The sequence below is a fragment of the Bombus vosnesenskii genome, unplaced genomic scaffold (genome assembly GCF_011952255.1).
Source record: "Bombus vosnesenskii isolate JDL3184/JDL3185 unplaced genomic scaffold, Bvos_JDL3184-5_v1.1 scf7180000014540, whole genome shotgun sequence".
In the NCBI taxonomy this organism is placed as follows: Eukaryota; Metazoa; Arthropoda; class Insecta; order Hymenoptera; family Apidae; genus Bombus; species Bombus vosnesenskii.
This window is the reverse complement of record NW_022883508.1, coordinates 657,620-676,965: the sequence shown is the minus strand read 5'-3', so window position 1 is coordinate 676,965 and position 19,346 is coordinate 657,620. Positions and strand designations below refer to the sequence as shown.

Genomic DNA, 19,346 nt, shown 5'->3' with positions numbered 1-19,346 from the left:
GAAGAATCGAGGATAGTCGGTTGGCGACCAGCGTGCGTGCAAGACGTTCTTCAGAGAGTAATATAGTTGTATAACTGTTGTGTGGGAAATATAGTCAATTATTTGTATTCCCAAATCCTCGAATTTCCTTAACATGGTAGCAGAGCGTGGTTACTAGTTTTGCAAGATATTTAGTGCGTGGTCACGATCTTGCGAGTGAGTTTTCAGTAAAGAAAAAAACTTTCAGAAAAAAAAAAGAAATATACTTCGAGCACGTAGGAACGCTTGAGTAAGAAAAGAAAAAAAAGAAGAATCAATTAAAATGGAGAGATCGGAAATCATGATACCTATATTCGATGGTGAGGATTATGGAATGTGGAAGCAAAGTATCACGATGTTTCTCAAATATAAGGAATGCGAGGTTGTTACAACTAGAATGAAGAACGAAAGAGACGATGAAGACTGGGACAAGAAGGACTTGAAGGCAATTAATATAATTTATAGTGCAATATCGAACAGACAATTGGCGTATGTTAGGGAAGGAAAAACGGCGTATGATATAATAAAAAGGTTCGATGAAATGTACTTGAAAGAGTCGACGGCACTGCAGATCGTATGCAGAAGGAGATTGGAAAACATAAGACTGGAGAACTACAGTGATTCAGCATCATTCTTTAACGATTTCGAAAAATTAATCAATGAATTAAAAAGTGCGGGCGCACAAGTAAGTGAGAGGGAAAAGCTGAATTACATGCTGAATACGTTACACGAAGAATACAGCTACATAGCGGACATAATAGACGCATTGAAAGAAGAGGATCAAACGGTAGCGTATGTAAAAAATAAAATAGAGATAGCAGAGAAGAAAAATAAATCCAATCGAGGAGAAAGGCAAATCAACGCCTTTTCTGCAAAAAAGGAAGGATGCTTCAGATGTGGAAGATTAGGACACTTTGCGAGAGAGTGTCAAAATGGCATCCAAGCGGGAAGCAGTAACGGCTATTGGCATGGGCCAACACGTGGTCGAAACAGAGGAAGAGGGAACAAAGGCAACACGAGCAGAGGACGTGGAAACTTTCATGGTCAATCAACAACCGGCACGGGCGAGCATGGAAACTCTAGAGCAGGCATATGGACAGCAACGGCGCATGCAGCAAACAGCAGTGAGACGAATGAAATAAGTAAGAACGAAATAGTGTGGTTATTAGATAGCGGTCGTACCGATCACATAATTAATAATATAAATTATTTCGATAAATCTATCGACCTAAAAGAACCGGTAAATATATATTTAGGCGATAATAGACCGATAAAAGCGACAAAAGTTGGGAATGTTATAAGTTATTTTGAAGCATTCGGAAAACAAAATGAAATAAATATGAGGAGAGTATTTTACGCGAAAGAAATGTCCGCAAATTTGATTAGTTTAGGTAAACTAACAGACAATAAGAATACGGTTATTTCCAAAGGAAATATTGCGAAAGTAATAGATGAGGATAATAAACTTACAGCTGTAGCGTTCAAAGAGAATGGGACATATAGAATAAAAAGTATATTGAAAGGGAAGAAGCACTTAGTAAACAGCGCCGAACGTGGTGGTATGAGTAAAAAGGAAAGATGGCATAGGATGCTAGGACACGTAAATTTTAAATATTTAGAGATTTTGGGTAAAGAGCAGCTAGTGACTGGCATACCGAAGGAATTTGAAAAGGAACTTTTGAAATGTAGGGTGTGTATAGAAAGCAAAATGCATAACTTACCTTTCAAAAATAATCGAACTAAGGCTAGGGAAATAATGGAAATTATTCATACGGACGTATGTGGTCCCTTTAAGACCACCGGATTCAATGGAGAAAAATATTTCATTTCATTTATCGATGATTATAGTAAAATAGCTAGGATCTATTGTATAAAATAAAAAGATGAGGTCTTTGATTCTTTCGTACAGTTCGTAAATGAAGCCGAAAATTTAACGGGCAAGAGGTTAAAAATATTAAGATGCGATAATGGTAAAGAATATTTAAATAATCGAATTTATAAATTTGCTAGGGATAAAGGTATAAGAATAAATAATTGCCCAACATACGTACATGAACTAAACGGGACAGCGGAAAGGTATAATAGAACAGTGATGGACATGGCGCGTTGCTTGTTAGCGGAAGCGAAAGTACATAAAAGGTACTGGCCGGAAATAGTTTGTACAGCGGCATACTTGAAAAATCGAATATTAGCGAATACTATAGAAAGAAAGACCCCTTTTGAAATATTCTTCGGGAAAAAACCAAGTGTTAAAAATCTACATCTATATGGAAGTAAAGTTTTTGTAAGAAGGCCAGAACAAAAAAGAGTTTCCAAATGGGACAAGAAGGCAGATATGGGAATTCTATTAGGATATAGTGAAGTAGGATACAGAGTCTTATTAGGTGGGAAAATAACAATAGCTAGACATGTGGAGGTCATAGAGACAGACACTAAATGTATCGGTTTTGAGGAAAATTCATCAGAGGCAGATAGAAATGATAGCGAAGATAACTATTCATTGGTCGGTATGGATAAGGAAGAGTTAGAAGGTAGGAAAGATGAAAATAATAGTAGTATTGAAAGCTCAAACACTCCTAGGAGATCTACACGTATTAAGAAAACTCCAGTAAGGTGTCCAGAAAAGGAAAATATTTGCGAGATGCATGCAAATTATTGTAAAGTAGATATCCCTCGTACATTTGAGGAGGCGATTTGTTGTGAAAATAATGAAGTTTGGAAACAGGCTATGGATAAGAAAATAGAATGTCTCTATAAGAATAAAACTTGGAAATTGGTAGAAAGGGTAAAAGGCAAAGAAGTATTGATGTAAAATGGGTTTACACGAAAAAAATCAGAGGACAGGTATAAGGCTAGATTAGTGGTAAGGGGATTTCAACAAAGAAACGTAGCCGATGACATATATTCTCCAGTGGCGAGTAATCAGACCTTTAAGATATTGCTATTATATTGTTGTCAAAATGGATTAATAATTGAGCAAATGGATGTAGAAACTGCCTTTTTAAATGGTGAAGTAAGCTCGGAGGTATATGTAAATCAACCAAAGGGATATGCGGACGGAACGAATAGAGTTTGTAAATTATCGAAAGCGCTTTATGGGTTAAAAGAAAGTCCGAGGGACTGGTATGAGTGTTTTGATAAGTATGTGACGAGATTAGGTTTTAAGAAGAACAATATAGAGCTGTGCCTATATACTTATGGAGAGGGAGAAAGTGTTGTTTATTTGTTAATATACGTAGACGATTTGTTGATTTGTAGTAAAAACAAAGGGAAGATACAAAGTGTAAAAAAATTATTAACTGATAAATTTGAAACGAAAGATTTAGGTGAAGTAAAAGAATATCTTGGAATAAATATAGAGTATGATTATTTAAAAAATGAAATGAGATTAAGCCAAAAGAAATACATAGAATCATTAGCAAACAAATATAAATCACATAACAGCAAATTGTACTGTACACCTATGGAGACCAACTTAAAAATTGAAAAAGCTGAGATAAATAGAGAGGACATTGGATACAAGAATTTAATTGGCGCATTGCTGTATATTAGTGTAAATACCAGACCCGATATAAGTTATAGTGTGAATTATCTGAGTAGATTTCAAGATTGTTGTAACGAGACACATTTTAAATATGCCTGGCGAATATTGAAATATTTGTACCGGACTAGAGATTTAGGGCTACATTATAAAAGAAATGAAAAGTGCGAAACGATAGATTGTTATGTGGACGCTGATTGGGCAGGAGATCATATAGATAGGAAATCGACTTCTGGGTATGTAATTAGATGGTATGGAAATGTAATTGAATGAAAGTCTAAAAAACAAAGGTGTGTGACAAAAGCCTCGACGTATGCAGAGTATGTTGCTCTATCGGAAGCGGTGAGCGAAGTAATGACTGTCAGAGAACTAATGAAAATCTTCGATGTAAATGTAGACGATAACCCTGTAAAAATCTATGAGGATAACTCTGGAGTAATGAGTATAGCAAAATACGGAACTTTTACAAAAAACTCTAAACACATCGAAGTTCATTACCACTACGTTCACGAGTACGTAAAGGAAAATAAGATAAACATAATAAAAGTAAGTACAGAAGAAAACACTGCGGATATTTTGACGAAGGCACTGTGTAGAGAGAAATTTGAAAGGTTTAGGTCATGGATGAATGTAAAATAAGAGAAATGTAAATAAAGCGATAAATGTTAAATATTTTGTTAATTCGACAAGTATGTAAATAAAATTAAGTGTACAGTATAAATGTAAGGAGGCGTGTTAGGGAAGTGATACATTTATACTGTACATGAGAGTGTGTGTGTAAGGGTTAGAGGGCGTCAAGATCTTAGTGGAGACAAAAGACTGTTGCCAGATGTTAGAAGAATCGAGGATAGTCGGTTGGCGACCAGCGTGCGTGCAAGACGTTCTTCAGAGAGTAATATAGTTGTATAACTGTTGTGTGGGAAATATAGTCAATTATTTGTATTCCCAAATCCTCGAATTTCCTTAACAGTTGGCCCATGCCAATAGCCGTTACTGCTTCCCGCTTGGACGCCATTTTGACACTCTCTCGCAAAGTGTCCTAATCTTCCACATCTGAAGCATCCTTCCTTTTTTGCAGAAAAGGCGTTGGTTTGCCTTTCTCCTCGACTGTATTTATTTTTCTTCTCTGCTATCTCTATTTTATTTTTTACATACGCTACCGTTTGATCCTCTTCATTCAATGCGTCTATTATGTCCGCTATGTAGCTGTATTCTTCGGGTAACGTATTCAGCATGTAATTCAGCTTTTCCCTCTCACTTACTTGTGCGCCCGCACTTTTTAATTCATTGATTAATTTTTCAAAGCTGTTAAAGAATGATGCTGAATCACTGTAGTTCTCCAGTCTTATGTTTTCCAATCTCCTTCTGCATACGATCTGCAGTGCCGTCGACTCTTTCAAGTACATTTCATCGAACCTTTTTATTATATCATACGCTGTGTTTCCTTCCCTAACATACTCCAATTGTCTGTTCGATATTGCACTATAAATTATATTTATCGCCTTCAAATCCTTTTTGTCCCAGTCTTCATCGTCTCTTTCGTTCTTCATTCTCGTTGTAACAACCTCGCATTCCTTATATTTGAGAAACATCGTGATTCTTTGCTTCCACATTCCATAATCCTCACCATCGAATATAGGTATCATGATTTCCGATCTCTCCATTTTAATTGATTCTTCTTTTTTTTTCTCTTCTTACTCAAGCGTTCCTACGTGCTCGAAGTATATTTTGTTCCTCTGAAAGTTTTTTTTTCTTTACTGAAAACTCACTCGCAAGATCGTAACCACGCACTAAATATCTTGCAAAACTAGTAACCACGCTCTGCTACCATGTTAAGGAAATTCGAGGATTTGGGAATACAAATAATTGACTATATTTCCCACACAACAGTTATACATCTATATTACACTCTGAAGAACGTCTTGCACGCACGCTTGTCGCCAACCGACTATCCTAGATTCTTCTAACATCTGGCAACAGTCTTTTGTCTCCCCTAAGACCTTGACGCCCTCTGGCCCTTACACACACACTCTCATGTACAGTGTAAATGTATCACTTCCCTAACACAATTATCCCGCGTTAGGTTCAATCAGGTTAGTCCCACGCGAAATTGATCCAACCATGCGAAAACGAGTGTATTCTGATTTCTGTTGCAGATACTTCTGGCTTGTGCATTTCTTTTCGCTTTTCGTCGCTACTTACGACTCTTACGACTTACGTCTTACGACTAGGAACATGTATTGCAGTTTGAAACTTTACATGAGAATGATGATGATTGCGGTCTGTATACCGCCAGCATTTCTTTTCATCCTTCCATTACAGACTGGTAAGTTGATACTGATTAATTATGCGATCGAAATCCTATATAATGGCTACAAAAAATAATTGCATCATTATTCTCGTTTCCTAATGAATCGCTGTTTTAATCAAGTTTTATATTGCATCAAATTTCTGTAGTTACACGAAAGTACTAAATTATAGAAAACTTGATATACACGGATTAAATTAATTGATAAATTAGTCAATATATAGGCATTATTATTTCACGTGAAATTTTACAACGTCAAAAACCTAACATTCCTGTACGAGCAGTATTAATCACAAATTGTGAGAATGCCTACTGATAAGGAAGAAAGATAATATAGAAAACGCAGACTTATGGAAAGAGAATCCCTGACATTAGACACGAATACGCGATTTCACGAAATATTTTATGGTATATCTAAGATAGAGAATATATATAGAGTACATATAAGTATATATAGAGTAAGAATATATATAGAGTATATATAAGTATGTCGGAGATGAAAGAACACCGGAGCCTTTGGAATTTTGGATAATCCCGCAACATTGTAACCTAGAGTCTACTATAGCTGTAATTGAACAATTGTAGTTATTCAACCCGATTGTAATTATTCGAGAATTGTGATAATGAGCTTGGGCTCGAGGCGACAGTCAGTCGCCGAACGTAGCCGCGGTTACGGGATGAACGCTTTGTTTAACAAAGGTATGGAGTAATTCTATAGCTCTCCTTAAAAGAAATATTCGTGGCGACACGCGACAGTAAACATTCCAACGGTTTCTGTCCCGTGGCTCTCCACACGCAGACCCTATTCTTCGAGTAAGATGATTGCCAGATGTCGATGCGTCTCCGCAGTGCATGTTCGGCTAGCCCGAGGGCCCGTTATAAATCTTAAGGTTTAGTCAACTAAAGTCCTTCAAACAGACAAACAGTCTTTGTCCCAACTACGGGAAGATAGGGGAGACATATTTATCAACGAGCGGCGTCTCCCACTAGCAACTTTCCCTCGAGGGCGGCTAGCATCTTTTTCTAACCACCGATATGGAGATTGACCAATTAGCAACAACGTCAATTTCCCTTACTTTCTGAACGAAGGCTTTTCTCGACGAATCCGATGATCTCGTATCCTTAGACACACCCCATTATAGTTTTCCTCTGTGGCATCATCGGGACGGGAAAGGCATTCTCTCGCTCGCGATCTCACTGATGAAAGGAGTAACTCTTTACGACCAGTGAATATTACGCGTCCGACTTAGATTTTGTGAGTACGTTCATCTATCATCCCGTCGACCGCGGATTCGTTATTGAACCTAGGATCATTGTCATTAGTTTCTCGAGTACCTAACTACCACGGTTACTTGTCCGGTTCTATAATAATCGTATTTACACTAGTCAATGTCTTCTGTATTGCATAACGACAACGTGTAACCCAAACGCAGATTCGTTTCAAGCCCCTAACCCTAATTCTAATGTAAACCCTACATATATGATATGTAATTTATAAACAGAATTCATTGTAATGATATAGATAGATTTCTTAGATAGTTAAAGAAGGTAGTTGTTCGCAATCATGCACTTGACAACATATTCAAAAGTCATTGAAAGCGGAAAAGACGTTACGGTTCTATAGTTTCACCCAATCAATATTTATTAATCATAAACGAAGTAGCTATAAATCTTGACAATTCCCAGTTAAACTTAAAATAATTATTGCATTTTTAAAAATAATGAAAATTTATTATTTGCATAAGCGATCTAATGCTCATTCTTGCGTTCTTCATTGTAAATTAAAATAAATAAATTATACACTTTACTTTGTACCGCTTCGGACTGAATTATAACTTTACCGAAACAGTGCAAAGCATTCTTTAAAATTCTCTAAAATTCATTTGCATTCATCTGATTTATATACATATATTTATACATATGTTGAGTTGATAGTAAAAAGTACTTCAATGGAAATTATTTAATAATAATAATTATCTACTGTGCCCTGTTCTTTAAGGATTAAGTATGTAGTAGTTCCTGTGCTCACAGTTAGAAAATAAATTATCTATCTTGTCTTGTGCGTTCGGTTCCTCATTGTGTCTTTTGATGCCGTTGATGACACATATCACTTCATAGTGAAAAAAGCAACATTCAATCACGGACCAGCAACATACTCGAAATCTTATAAGGAAATTCAAGAAATTCAAAATAAAATAGAGTCGAACTCAATCCTAAAATCAAATGGAGTTATTATTACTCGACCGAACTATTTTCAATCAACTCTCATTGAGAATTATAAGTAAATTCTTTTGGCGTGGTACTGTAACAAGCAAAATTTAACATAATTTTGAGACGAAACGCGAAAGTAAATCGATAAAAAGGAGGGAGGGTTATATTTCCTCTTTCCTTCTTGAAAATAGGCCGAAATCACATTGAAGCGGATCAAATAGTACATATATACAATTACATAGTCAAATAAATACTAACAAAAGGGAAGCCAGCACCAATACCTTGGGCCTTGATATATGTTGACAAGGACACACTTCTGATTAACTTCCAGAAGATTTTAGCCATCACTCGTTAGTCCTTAAAAATTTATGAACAGAAGCATATTGCTACTACTATGTACAGCGTGTTAAAAAATTTATTTGTCAAAAAAGTGGAACGCCAAATTTCCTGAATGTTGAAATGGTTACCACTTCTAAGAAAATTCTACATCTGGTCTTTTTAGTTTTCTCAAGCACTGAAGCCATTGACAGCGCGTAGACAAAAGACTGCGACGAAGTCAGGCCATAAACAGTAGACAGGCGACGTTGGCTTCGGGGTTTTCAGTTATTGGGTAATGTCACGACCGGCATACTTCAAATCCGACGGACTGACGATAGAGATAAAGATGTGGCGGCACTCGGCGACAATGTATATCGCTGAAGTGCCTAATGAACCATCAACATCCCAACGGTCCTTCCACCGAAGGTTCTAGAAGAAAGAGCACGTGGCAACGATCGCGGACGTCTAGCAAATGCATGGACGGTGGGGATGTTGAGGGATGACAAAAGAAAGTAATCGGATCCGATCGAAAGTAAAATCATAAGAGTCAGTCATAGAAAGTCACGCCTAGAGTTCGGAAGTAAATTGTAAAGTGTATTGATGTTAGAAAAAAAATAAAGTTTTCGTTTTTTATTTTTTACCTCAAATTCCTTTTTTTATTTTGTTATTTTACATTTTGGCGATCCTGCCAGGATAGTGAAAAGTGTTTGTTCGGAAACCAAAAGACATTCATCATCTACGGAAGATCGAATTATTTGGGACTACGGTCATCCGCAACAACAAAGTAACTATCACGAACCAAGTGAAGTAACAATAAAAGGTAAACTGAATTCCTTTGTACGTTACCGTGAAAGAAAATTTAGCTTCAGTAGCCAAGACTCGTCTTCGTCTGAAAATTATAAATCAGCGCAATAATGTCTAAGGCAAACGAATCTCAAACTTCAACCTCAACTGGCCCAATGTTGCGAGCAATATGGGACAGTATTCAAAAACAGAACGAGAACATTGCCCTTTTACGAGAGGAAATGTTACGTTTGTCTATGCAAAATGACGAAGAGAACAGACACAGGGCAGCAAAAATCGAGAATCTCGGGAAAACCGTCGCAGCGCTACGGACTGGGTTCGGATCCCCTGCGACCGATGAATTTGCTTCCATTATCACCGAAGACAATGAAAGTGCGTCGACAGCAATCAATCGCACCGTGAATATGGCAAAAGCACGCAAACTGTCAGGGTTAGCAGCTCCAGACACCCCACTTGTCCACCTCGACATCGAACAACCCGAGGTGGAAGAAAGAGGTTATTTTCCGCCCGCTGCTCCCACTATACGAGCTAAGGATGCAATACGCTACATCCCAACGCTCAACGGAGATGATGATGTAGGAGTTGAAGACTTCATCAAAGAAGTGAGAAGTATGAAGGATCGCTGTATGGAGCAAGATCTATTGCTAAAAGCAATAAAAGTGGAAAAAATCGTGGGGAAAGCAGCCCAAAGTATTCGCAACATTCCTATTGAGTGTTACGGTGATCTGTACGACGCACTGAGAAATAACTTAGCAGCACAAGTGACTTCGGATGAGTACCAAGAACAATTACGAGAGTTGAGACAGGGACGCGAGGAATCAGTGCAAAGTTTTAATATTCGGTTTAGAAGAATACTCAACCGTTTGCTGTACGCAGTAACCAATGAGTACCCACAACCACTAACACGTAAAATTATGACTGAAGAAATCACGAAGAAGACTGTTCGTGTGTACCTAAAGAGGGACTCAGACGCGACATAGGGCGAATACTATTAAGCAGTGAACCCTTGAATCTTCCGGAAGCTGAAAAAAAGGCAGCCGATGTAGAACGCTACTTGCGAGAAGAACGACAACCTAATTGGTCATGTAATCGCTTACCTTCGGTTAGTAATCGCCCCGACAACCAGCATATGCAGGTAAGACGATCTAATGTACCATCAAGATCGCCTAACACGCCAGTAGCTCAGAAACCTGCTACATTTGACCAAGTAGAAAATAGATCACCTGCTGAACGCGCGCAGATGAAGTGCTTCAAGTGCGGAAAGCTGGGACACATTGCCAACAAGTGTCAAAATTTTCTACCACCGAGCCAGCGCGATCGACCACCCGCAAGGATTCAGGCAGTCCAGGAATGGGACGAAATACAAGAAACAACATCGAACCAGGAGATGGACGAACCGTACGAGACATACGAGTCAACATCGCCACGGAAAGATTACTCGCAATACCTTTGTCAACCCGAACCGAAGAGCGAGTATTTCTGGTCGACACAGGAGCAGGGATAAACCTGGTGAAACGTAACAAAACTGTCAACGCGATACAAATAGGGCCTAAACAAAAATTTTCTATGGGACGAGACAAATACGAAACTAACGAATACGTAACGAAACGAATTTTTGGACAAAATCACATTTTTCACATAGTACCGAACAATTTCCCTATTATCGAAGACGGAATCATTGGGCTACCATGTTTAGAGAAGTATAAATATTCAATATCCAATGACAAAATCCGATTAAACGACAAAACCATTTTATTTCAGAAACCAATACATTTGACTCCTGGAGAAAACAGAGTTCAAACAATCTATTTGGAAGGCAAACCAACTAAAGTATGTTTTATCAACACTGGTGAGCAAAACGTTGAAATTTCTAGCAATATTCAAAATTCTCATGACTTTTCCAACGTATCAAAACTAAAAAGCCTAGTGAGAACAGATCACATTGAAAAACCAATCCGTGAATCCATCGAAAAGATTATCCTGCATTATATTGACATCTTTAATTTAGAAACCGATCTTTTACCCTGTACTAATTTAACTCAGCACACAATTTCGTTAACCAAAGACAAAATTATTAACACACGATCGTATAGACCACCGGAATGTCACCGTGACGAGATTTCGCGACAAATAGGAGACATGTTGAAGAAAAATATTATAGAAGAATCCGAATCCCCTTATAACTCTCCGGTATGGGTAGTTCCGAAAAATTAGACGCCTCAGGAAAACAGAAATGGAGGATAGTTATCGATTTCAGGAAACTAAATGAACTCACAGAACAAGACGCTTACCCTTTACCTGATATAGACGACATTTTAACACAACTAGGAAACGCAAAATTCTTTTCGGCACTTGATTTATCCTCAGGATTCCATCAAATTCCAATGAACGAGAAATCTAAAAAATATACCGCTTTTTCGACACCGCAAGGGCATTTTCATTTCAATCGAATGCCATTCGGACTTAAAAACGCACCCGCTACCTTTCAAAGATTAATGGACAGAGCCTTAGCTGGACTTGTAGGAAAATAATGCTTTGTTTATTTGGATGACATAGTGATATTCGGAAAAACGATTCAAGAACATAACGAAAACCTCGCGATAGTATTTCAGAGACTCAGAGAATTAGGACTTAAATTGCAACCGGACAAATGTGAATTCGTAAAACCGGAATTAGAATACTTAGGCCATGTAGTTTCATCCAAAGGAGTCAAACCAAACCCCAAGAAATTAGACGCTGTAAAAAACTTTCGATTACCCCGCAATGCCACAGACGTGAAATCATTCTTAGGTTTAGCAGGTTATTACCGCAAATTTATTCGAAACTTTTCCAAAATCGCGAAAAGCCTTACAGACTTAACAAAAAAGGACACACCATTCCATTGGACTGACAAACACCAGATTAGCTTTGATACTTTAAAAGACAAACTCTGTAATTTCCCAATATTAGCTTATCTAGACTTTAACAAAACCTTTACCTTAACTACCGACGCAAGTAACGAAGGACTAGGAGCAATACTGTCGCAGGACGGTCATCCTTGTTGTTACATTTCAAGAACACTGAATCCACCCGAACGAAACTATACCACGACAGAAAAGGAACTCTTAGCCATCGTATGGGCCGTGAAAAGATTAAGACAATATTTGTTAGGACGACGCTTCATTATTCGAACCGACCACCAAGCTCTTAAGTGGCTACACAATTGCAAAGACCCTTCTAGCAGACTGATTCGTTGGAGACTTAGACTCGAAGAATATGACTATGAAATCGAATATACAAAGGGTAAAGATAACACAGCTGCAGACGCTTTATCTAGAGTTCACGCAGTAACTCGCGACGAAGTAGTTAACCTCGACCTAGTAATTGATCACACTAATTCATTCAACGCATGGAAAGACAACAACGAGAATCCGAAACTCTTAGAAATTAAATCAAATGACCAAACATTTTACCAATTAACTCGAAACGACTTAGGAGAATACGACGAGACACTTTGGATCAGAAGACTTTACAAAATTCTTAAAGATACAACAAAAATCGGCATAGGAAATAGCGATTTCACTGAATTAGAGAAAACACAGATTAAACTCATGCTAATATATTTTAACGACACGTATAAGAAAATTACTTATGCACCTAATCCCATCTTAAAACTAGACGAAAACGAAATAATACAAGCAATAAAGGAAAATCATAACGACACCGTAGGACATTTAGGGATACAGAAAACGTATCAACGGATCAAGGATAAATTCAAAATTTCCGGACTTTTAGAAAGAGTAGAAAACTTTGTGAAAACATGCGACACATGTCAAAAGGAGAAACTAACACGTATCAGACCCAAAGAATCCCCACAAATCTCAGACACGCCACTTAACCCTAACGACAAAATCGCTATGGACATCATAGGACCGATGACGAAAACCAAACGCGGAAACCAATACATACTTTCAATACACGATGAACTTACGAAATATCTGATACTAGTTCCCCTTAAAACGCAACGAACTGAATCCATAATTAACGCGCTCATTGAACACTATATTTACATATTTTCGGCACCAAAAACGATCCTAACAGATCGGGGACAAAATTTTGTTAGTGATTTAATGACGAAATTTGAAGAAGCTTTTAAAATCAAACACATCAAAACAACTTCATTTCACCCACAAAGTAACGGATCCCTCGAAAGAACGCATGCCTCAGTTAAAGATTTAATTCGTACTGCATTACACGACAATGACAAAGAATGGGATGAAGTACTTAATTTCATTTGTTTAGGGTACAACACCGCGAAACATGAAGGAACAGGATTCTCTCCCCTTGAATTGACCTTTGGGCGAAAAGCTAACTTACCTTCCGCAATATCCAAATTTCCCACACTTACCTATGATGATATGTACTCACTTTGGCAAAAACAGTTGATTAAATATTGGGAAACAGCTCACAAAACACTTATTCAGAATAAGCAACGATACAAGCGAGACCAAGAAAGAAAGATTGTTAAAACTCAGACTGTGTTTAGGAAAGGAGACTTTGTTTTAATTCACAACGACCATAAAAGAGATAAGTTGGACATTGAATGGTTAGGACCCTACAGGATTAACGATGTGAAAACTCCTTATTACATTATTTCTATCGACAATGCTAAGAGAAAGACACATGATAACCGATTGAAAGCGTACTTTTTTCAGGATAATGCTGACCCTAGCACTAGTAACAATACCCTTAATTAGTTGCCTTAAATTCACGGGATAGGAATTACGCTTTGTATACAAACCCAACCAATTCACGATCGAAAACTACAACATGATTACGCCTCTGAAATTATTAGCTTCTCGAACACTAACAAATATTGTAAAATTGCTATATTTAAGATTAACGAAATAACTTTTGTACCATCACATGCAGAAAATCAATTCATAGCGATCCCTGAAAAAAAAAAGCGTAAACATATCCTTTGATCTACATTTAAATAATTCCATTCTACTACGATCTTAGAGGACCAAGATCAATCTAACCAGGGGGGTATGTCACGACCGGCATACTTCAAATCCGACGGACTGACGATAGAGATAAAGATGTGGCGGCACTCGGCGACAATGTATATCGCTGAAGTGCCTAATGAACCATCAACATCCCAACGGTCCTTCCACCGAAGGTTCTAGAAGAAAGAGCACGTGGCAACGATCGCGGACGCCTAGCAAATGCATGGACGGTGGGGATGTTGAGGGATGACAAAAGAAAGTAATCGGATCCGATCGAAAGTAAAATCATAAGAGTCAGTCTTAGAAAGTCACGCCTAGAGTTCGGAAGTAGATTGTAAAGTGTATTGATGTTAGAAAAAAATAAAGTTTTCTTTTTTTATTTTTTACCTCAAATTCCTTTTTTTATTTTGTTATTTTACGTGACACCAGCGTCCAAGCCCGAACCCCATCAGGGGGCGCGGCCGACCCAGCACGCTTCGCCAACGCCACACGGAGTTCCCAGGCGATCATCCATCCAAGTACTCTCCGTGCCCGGCGCTGCTTAACTTTCGTGATCTGACGGAACGAGTGCTTTTTTTAAGCTGTTTATTTAAAACCCAATATACAATTTTGAATACATTATAGTGTTCACAATAAACGGTGAATTTATATAATGGTATCTTAGGCAGAGGTACCGATACGCAACGGTACTACGTAGCCATGCTGTAATATGTTGTTGACGCTTTACATTTTTCGTGTTGGATATATCTTTTGGTTTAAGCCGCTGTAGGAGCGGAGCTTCTATGTGATTTTGTTCTTACTTGTTGTTTTTGTCCTGGAAACTGGGTCGCAAAACAGGACGCTTCGGTAGTATATTTTTGGGTGCTGTGGTGTTTGGGGGCGGGGTGGGGTAAGGGGAGGGGGAGGGGGAGGGGGATATTGAATAAATAAGTTTCTTTTAAAAGAAGGCGAATTGCAGTGATTACGATGTTTGCACCTGTGTTGTACGGGGGCAGAATTGAGTTTTATCGGTTTAGAGGATTTTCTCTCTTATTTTATTATGGATTCGGTATCCACCAATATTTTTTTGAATTTTTTCTGTGTTTATCTTTGGTGTCTTTCAGAGGGAGGGCCATGTTGTATCTCCATCTGGTGTCTGCGGACTGGCCATCTAGGTTTTCTTCGTAGAGTATAGTTTGGGTCCCTATTTTCCTTTTTATATGGTAGATTATCGGGATGTTATTTTGGTCTTGTAGGTAGTTTTTTCCGTCAAGGTATGGGAAAGCTTCTGGCGGGATGTAGCCTGTTGTCAGAGTGCTTTTGTAGTATGTATCATTTGGAAATAAGCAACTGAAGATTAAACTATTTTCTTTTATCTTTGCCGCTTGCGCGAAGTGGTTTCGTATTAGCTTTAGGATGTGGCAGTCTATGCGGTGGACGTGGGCTAGGTCGTATATTGTTTTGTTTTTTATATATTTTTTGAATCCGCTGTGTTCGGATCTGTAGGTACTCAAGCAGGCTCTGATGCATTTTCTTTCGAATATGCGAATTTTTTCCATTTGGGAGGCTGATATGTTGTACCAGATTGGGCAGCCGTAGGTTATGATCGGTCTGATTAGTGCTTGATAGCATAGAATTTTTACTTTCCTGTCGAGATGTTTGGAGTGGAATAGATTTTTCATTTTCCAAAATGCTTTATTGGCCTTGGTAAGTTGAATTTCGGTGTGCTGCTTGTAATTTAATTTGTAGTCTATGTTTACCCCTAAGTATTTTACGCAGTTTTTGTGTGGTATGAGGGCCCCTTTGTCTGTTTTTTCTCTTATCTGAAATTTTTTGCAGTGTTCTCTTTCTGTTGGGCCGATTTTACTTGACTTGGGTCTAAACAGTATGGTTTCGCATTTGCTTATGTTGATCTTTAGTTTCCATGCGTGGTAATAGTCGTTTATTTTCTCAAAAAGTTCTTGAAGTTCCGTTTTTATAGTTTTGGTTTTGCGGCCTGTTACGTATATGATTAGGTCGTCTGCGAAGGCTATGGAGCGTTTATGGGTGGATGTATTGAGATCAAAGAGGTTTAGTAAGTCACTGTTGTAGATACTGAAGAGTAACGGGGAATTTACTGTACCTTGTTGTAGGCCGTTTTTTATGGAGAATTCTTTGCTTGATGAGTGTGAGCCTTCAGTCATTACGAATGTTCTGTTTGTGATCATGTCCCAGACCATTTTAGTCAGGTGTTTAGGGAACTTTTTTTTGTTCAGTTTGTATATGAGACCTGGGATCCAGACTGTGTCGAAAGCTTTTTCGAGGTCTATTAGACAGGCGGCTACTCGTTGTTTTGCGTTTAGGGCCCAGCAGATGTCCGACGTGAGTTTGTTTATTGCGTGGATTGTGGAGTGTTTGTGTCGGAAGCCGAATTGGTTCTCTGGGATTATGTTGTTTTTTGTGCAGAAGGAGGTTAGGGGGTTGTTTATGGTTATTTCAAATACTTTGCTTATGTTGGGGAGGAGACTTATGGGTCGTAGGTTTGCGGGCGAGGAGCCGTCTTTGTTTTTTTTTGTTATGGCTATCAGTTTGGCTTTTTTCCATTTTCTGGGGAAGTATGTGTTGTTTAGAGCATTGTTGAAGAGTACCGTGTAGTACCATTTTATTTTGTTCGGTAGGCGCTTGAGTAGGGTGTTTGGGATGCCGTCGAAGCCGGAGGATTTTTTGTTGTTTAGTTTGGAGAGGATTGTGTTTAGTTGATTGTAGTTTGTGAAGTAGTTTATTTCTGGATCTGGTTGTTTGGGATTGTCTGCGGTGTTTTCGTTTGAGAATGTGCAGACTGTTTTGTTTAGCATTTTGTCTTGTTCCATTTCATTTTTGAGTTTGTTTGTTTCGGCGATGATAATTCTGTTTAGTTGTTCTCGGCCCATGTGTTCGTTTTGCGTATGTATTTTGGAAAAGTGGGTGCCGATGATGTCTAGTTTTTCTATTGTTTTGGGTATTATGAAGTTGCCCTCGGTGTCTTTGATGGTGTTGTGTATCGTTATACCTGCTTCTTGGATGAGGGGGGCATTTTCTGGGGGCAATTTGAGAGGTGGGGTGGGGCCCCGTTCCTTTGGTCTAAAGATTTGATTTATTTGTGGGAACATGTTGGCTGAGTCGTTCTTGGAGATGTTTTTTATTTTGTTTGTCCAGTAATGGTTTATAGAAGTTGCGAATTCTTGTTTCAGTTGCGTTTTTATTCTGTGTAGTAGGAACTTTAGGAATTCTAATTCTTCTCTTTTGTCGTAGGAATAGTTGAGTTTTATATTGTTTATTTTGGACAGTATGTAGCTTTTATCTCGCTGTAGATCTTTTATTTTATTGTTTATACAGGGCTCGCATGAATTTTTTTGTTTTATGATTGGCACGGATTTTTGGAGAGCGATTTGTGTGTGTTTTTCTATTTCGTCTAAGAATGAGTCAATTTGTCTGTTTGTTAGGTTGACGTTGTTGTAGATCTTTAGGTCGCAGTTTTGTTCGAGTGTGTTTTGGAACTTTTTCCAGTCCGTCTTTTTGTAGTTGTACCTGGGTGTCTCGGTCTGGGTTTCGAGTGTTAGGAAGTCAGATGTGTTTTTGTTAATTTGAAATACTAGGGCGTTATGGTCACTGTCATAGGCTAAGGTTTTTACGGTATTATTTGGACGTAGGTTTTGGAATTTTAGTCGCGCATCTGCTAGGCATATGTCCAGGTATGAGCCTCCTTTTGGGTAAGAGGGTAGCTCGGAGCTGTATAGGTTTGTTTTGTAGTGGATGCTTTTATTGTCTAGCCAGTTTCTAATGAAGTTGCCTCTCGTGTTGTTTATTTCGTTTTTCCAGCTTGTATGTTTCGCGTTAAGGTCTCCTGCTATTATATAGTAGTTTTCCGGTTTATTGAGCTGCAAGAGTTCGAAGAGGTTATTGAATTCGCAGTTAAATTCTTTCTGGTTTCCGTGGGTTGCGTAGGCTGCAGTGATGAATAAATTTTCCTTATTGCTTATTTTTATTTTTATGATCGTTGTTTCTAAGGTTCTGAAACTTGTTATTTTATCAATTTGGATCGTTTTGTGTTTTATGGGGTTTTTTATGAGGATCGCTGTTCCTCCTCCTTGACTGGCGTTCGGTCTGTCGTGTCTTATCATGGTGTAGTTTTTGAAGTGTACCTTGTGTCTTTTGTTTAGTTTTGTTTCTGAGATGAGTACCATATCGGGGGCTTCTTTATTTAGTAGGGTTAGCATACTGTATCTTTTTTGGTTTGAGATTAAAGAGTTAGCATTTATTGCGATTATTTTCAGATGTTTTAGGTTAAGTTTATGTGTTTTTTGCTGTGATTGTTGGTTTGGCGTGTTTTGGTTATTCGTCGTCTGTGCTATTGAAGGTGCTGAAGATGGCGTCGAACCTTTCTTCGTGCGTTGATAGGGTGTTTTTTATTTCGTTTAATTGCATTTGTTGTTCTTTTAACGCTTGGAGGATACCTTTTTTAAAGTCTTCGATAACGTTTATGATGTTTAGATGGGGGGAGTTATCGGTTGTGATTGGGCTTTGGCTTGAACGCGGATCTAAGTTTGCTGATTGTGGGAAGATTTTGGTTATTTGATTTGGTGTTGTTTGCTGCTTCGCTACGTCGGAGAACTTTAGTTCTGGGATGTATTTGCGGCTTATTCGGGCAATCCGTTGTGTCTTTGCTTCTTTGTCTTTTTTGATTTTGTCGGCTAGCTTTTTACGAAGCTCTACGAGTTTGGGGCAACCTTTGTATGACGCGGGGTGTCCGTAGTTTTTGCAGTTGACGCAGAATATTTTGTCCTTGGTTACTGCGTTTTCCCTTTTTATTTTACAGTCGCCTGGGCCATGGGGCTCACTGCATTTAACACAGCGGTAGTTTAGGTTGCAGTTTTGCGCTGTGTGGCCTAGTCGCTGGCATTTGTGGCATTGAGTTATGTCATCCTGTTTTTTTATTATTTTTTCCCATTTTATCTTGTAGTAGTTAAAATGGTTTATTTTTAGTAGCTTGCTTATATTGCTGTCGGGGGATAGCTGTATTATGTAGATTGGGAGCAATATATTGTTCTCCCTTGATTTTTTTGTCGTAAATCGTGAGACTTTTGTAAACTGGACGTCGTCTATTTGTAGAGCTTGTAGGTCTGTGAGTATTTCTGTTTCCGTGTAGCTATTGTCTAAGCCT

The 19,346-nt window shown here is 38.3% G+C and overlaps 1 protein-coding gene and 1 pseudogene across 1 annotated transcript; one reads left to right on the top strand and one right to left on the bottom strand.

The window, feature by feature from the left end:
- The first annotated feature begins 9,310 nt into the window (after positions 1 to 9,310).
- On the top strand, positions 9,311 to 10,704 carry LOC117240076 (annotated as a pseudogene).
- A 4,825-nt stretch (positions 10,705 to 15,529) lies between these two features.
- LOC117240075 lies at positions 15,530 to 18,402 on the bottom strand. Its single transcript, XM_033505931.1, has 4 exons — positions 18,328 to 18,402; positions 16,674 to 18,063; positions 15,749 to 16,472; positions 15,530 to 15,611 (listed from the first exon to the last, which is right to left on the bottom strand). The coding sequence occupies exons 1-4, from the start codon at positions 18,400 to 18,402 to the stop codon at positions 15,530 to 15,532; spliced, it is 2,271 nt and encodes a 756-aa protein (XP_033361822.1).
- Between the last annotated feature and the right edge of the window lie 944 nt (positions 18,403 to 19,346).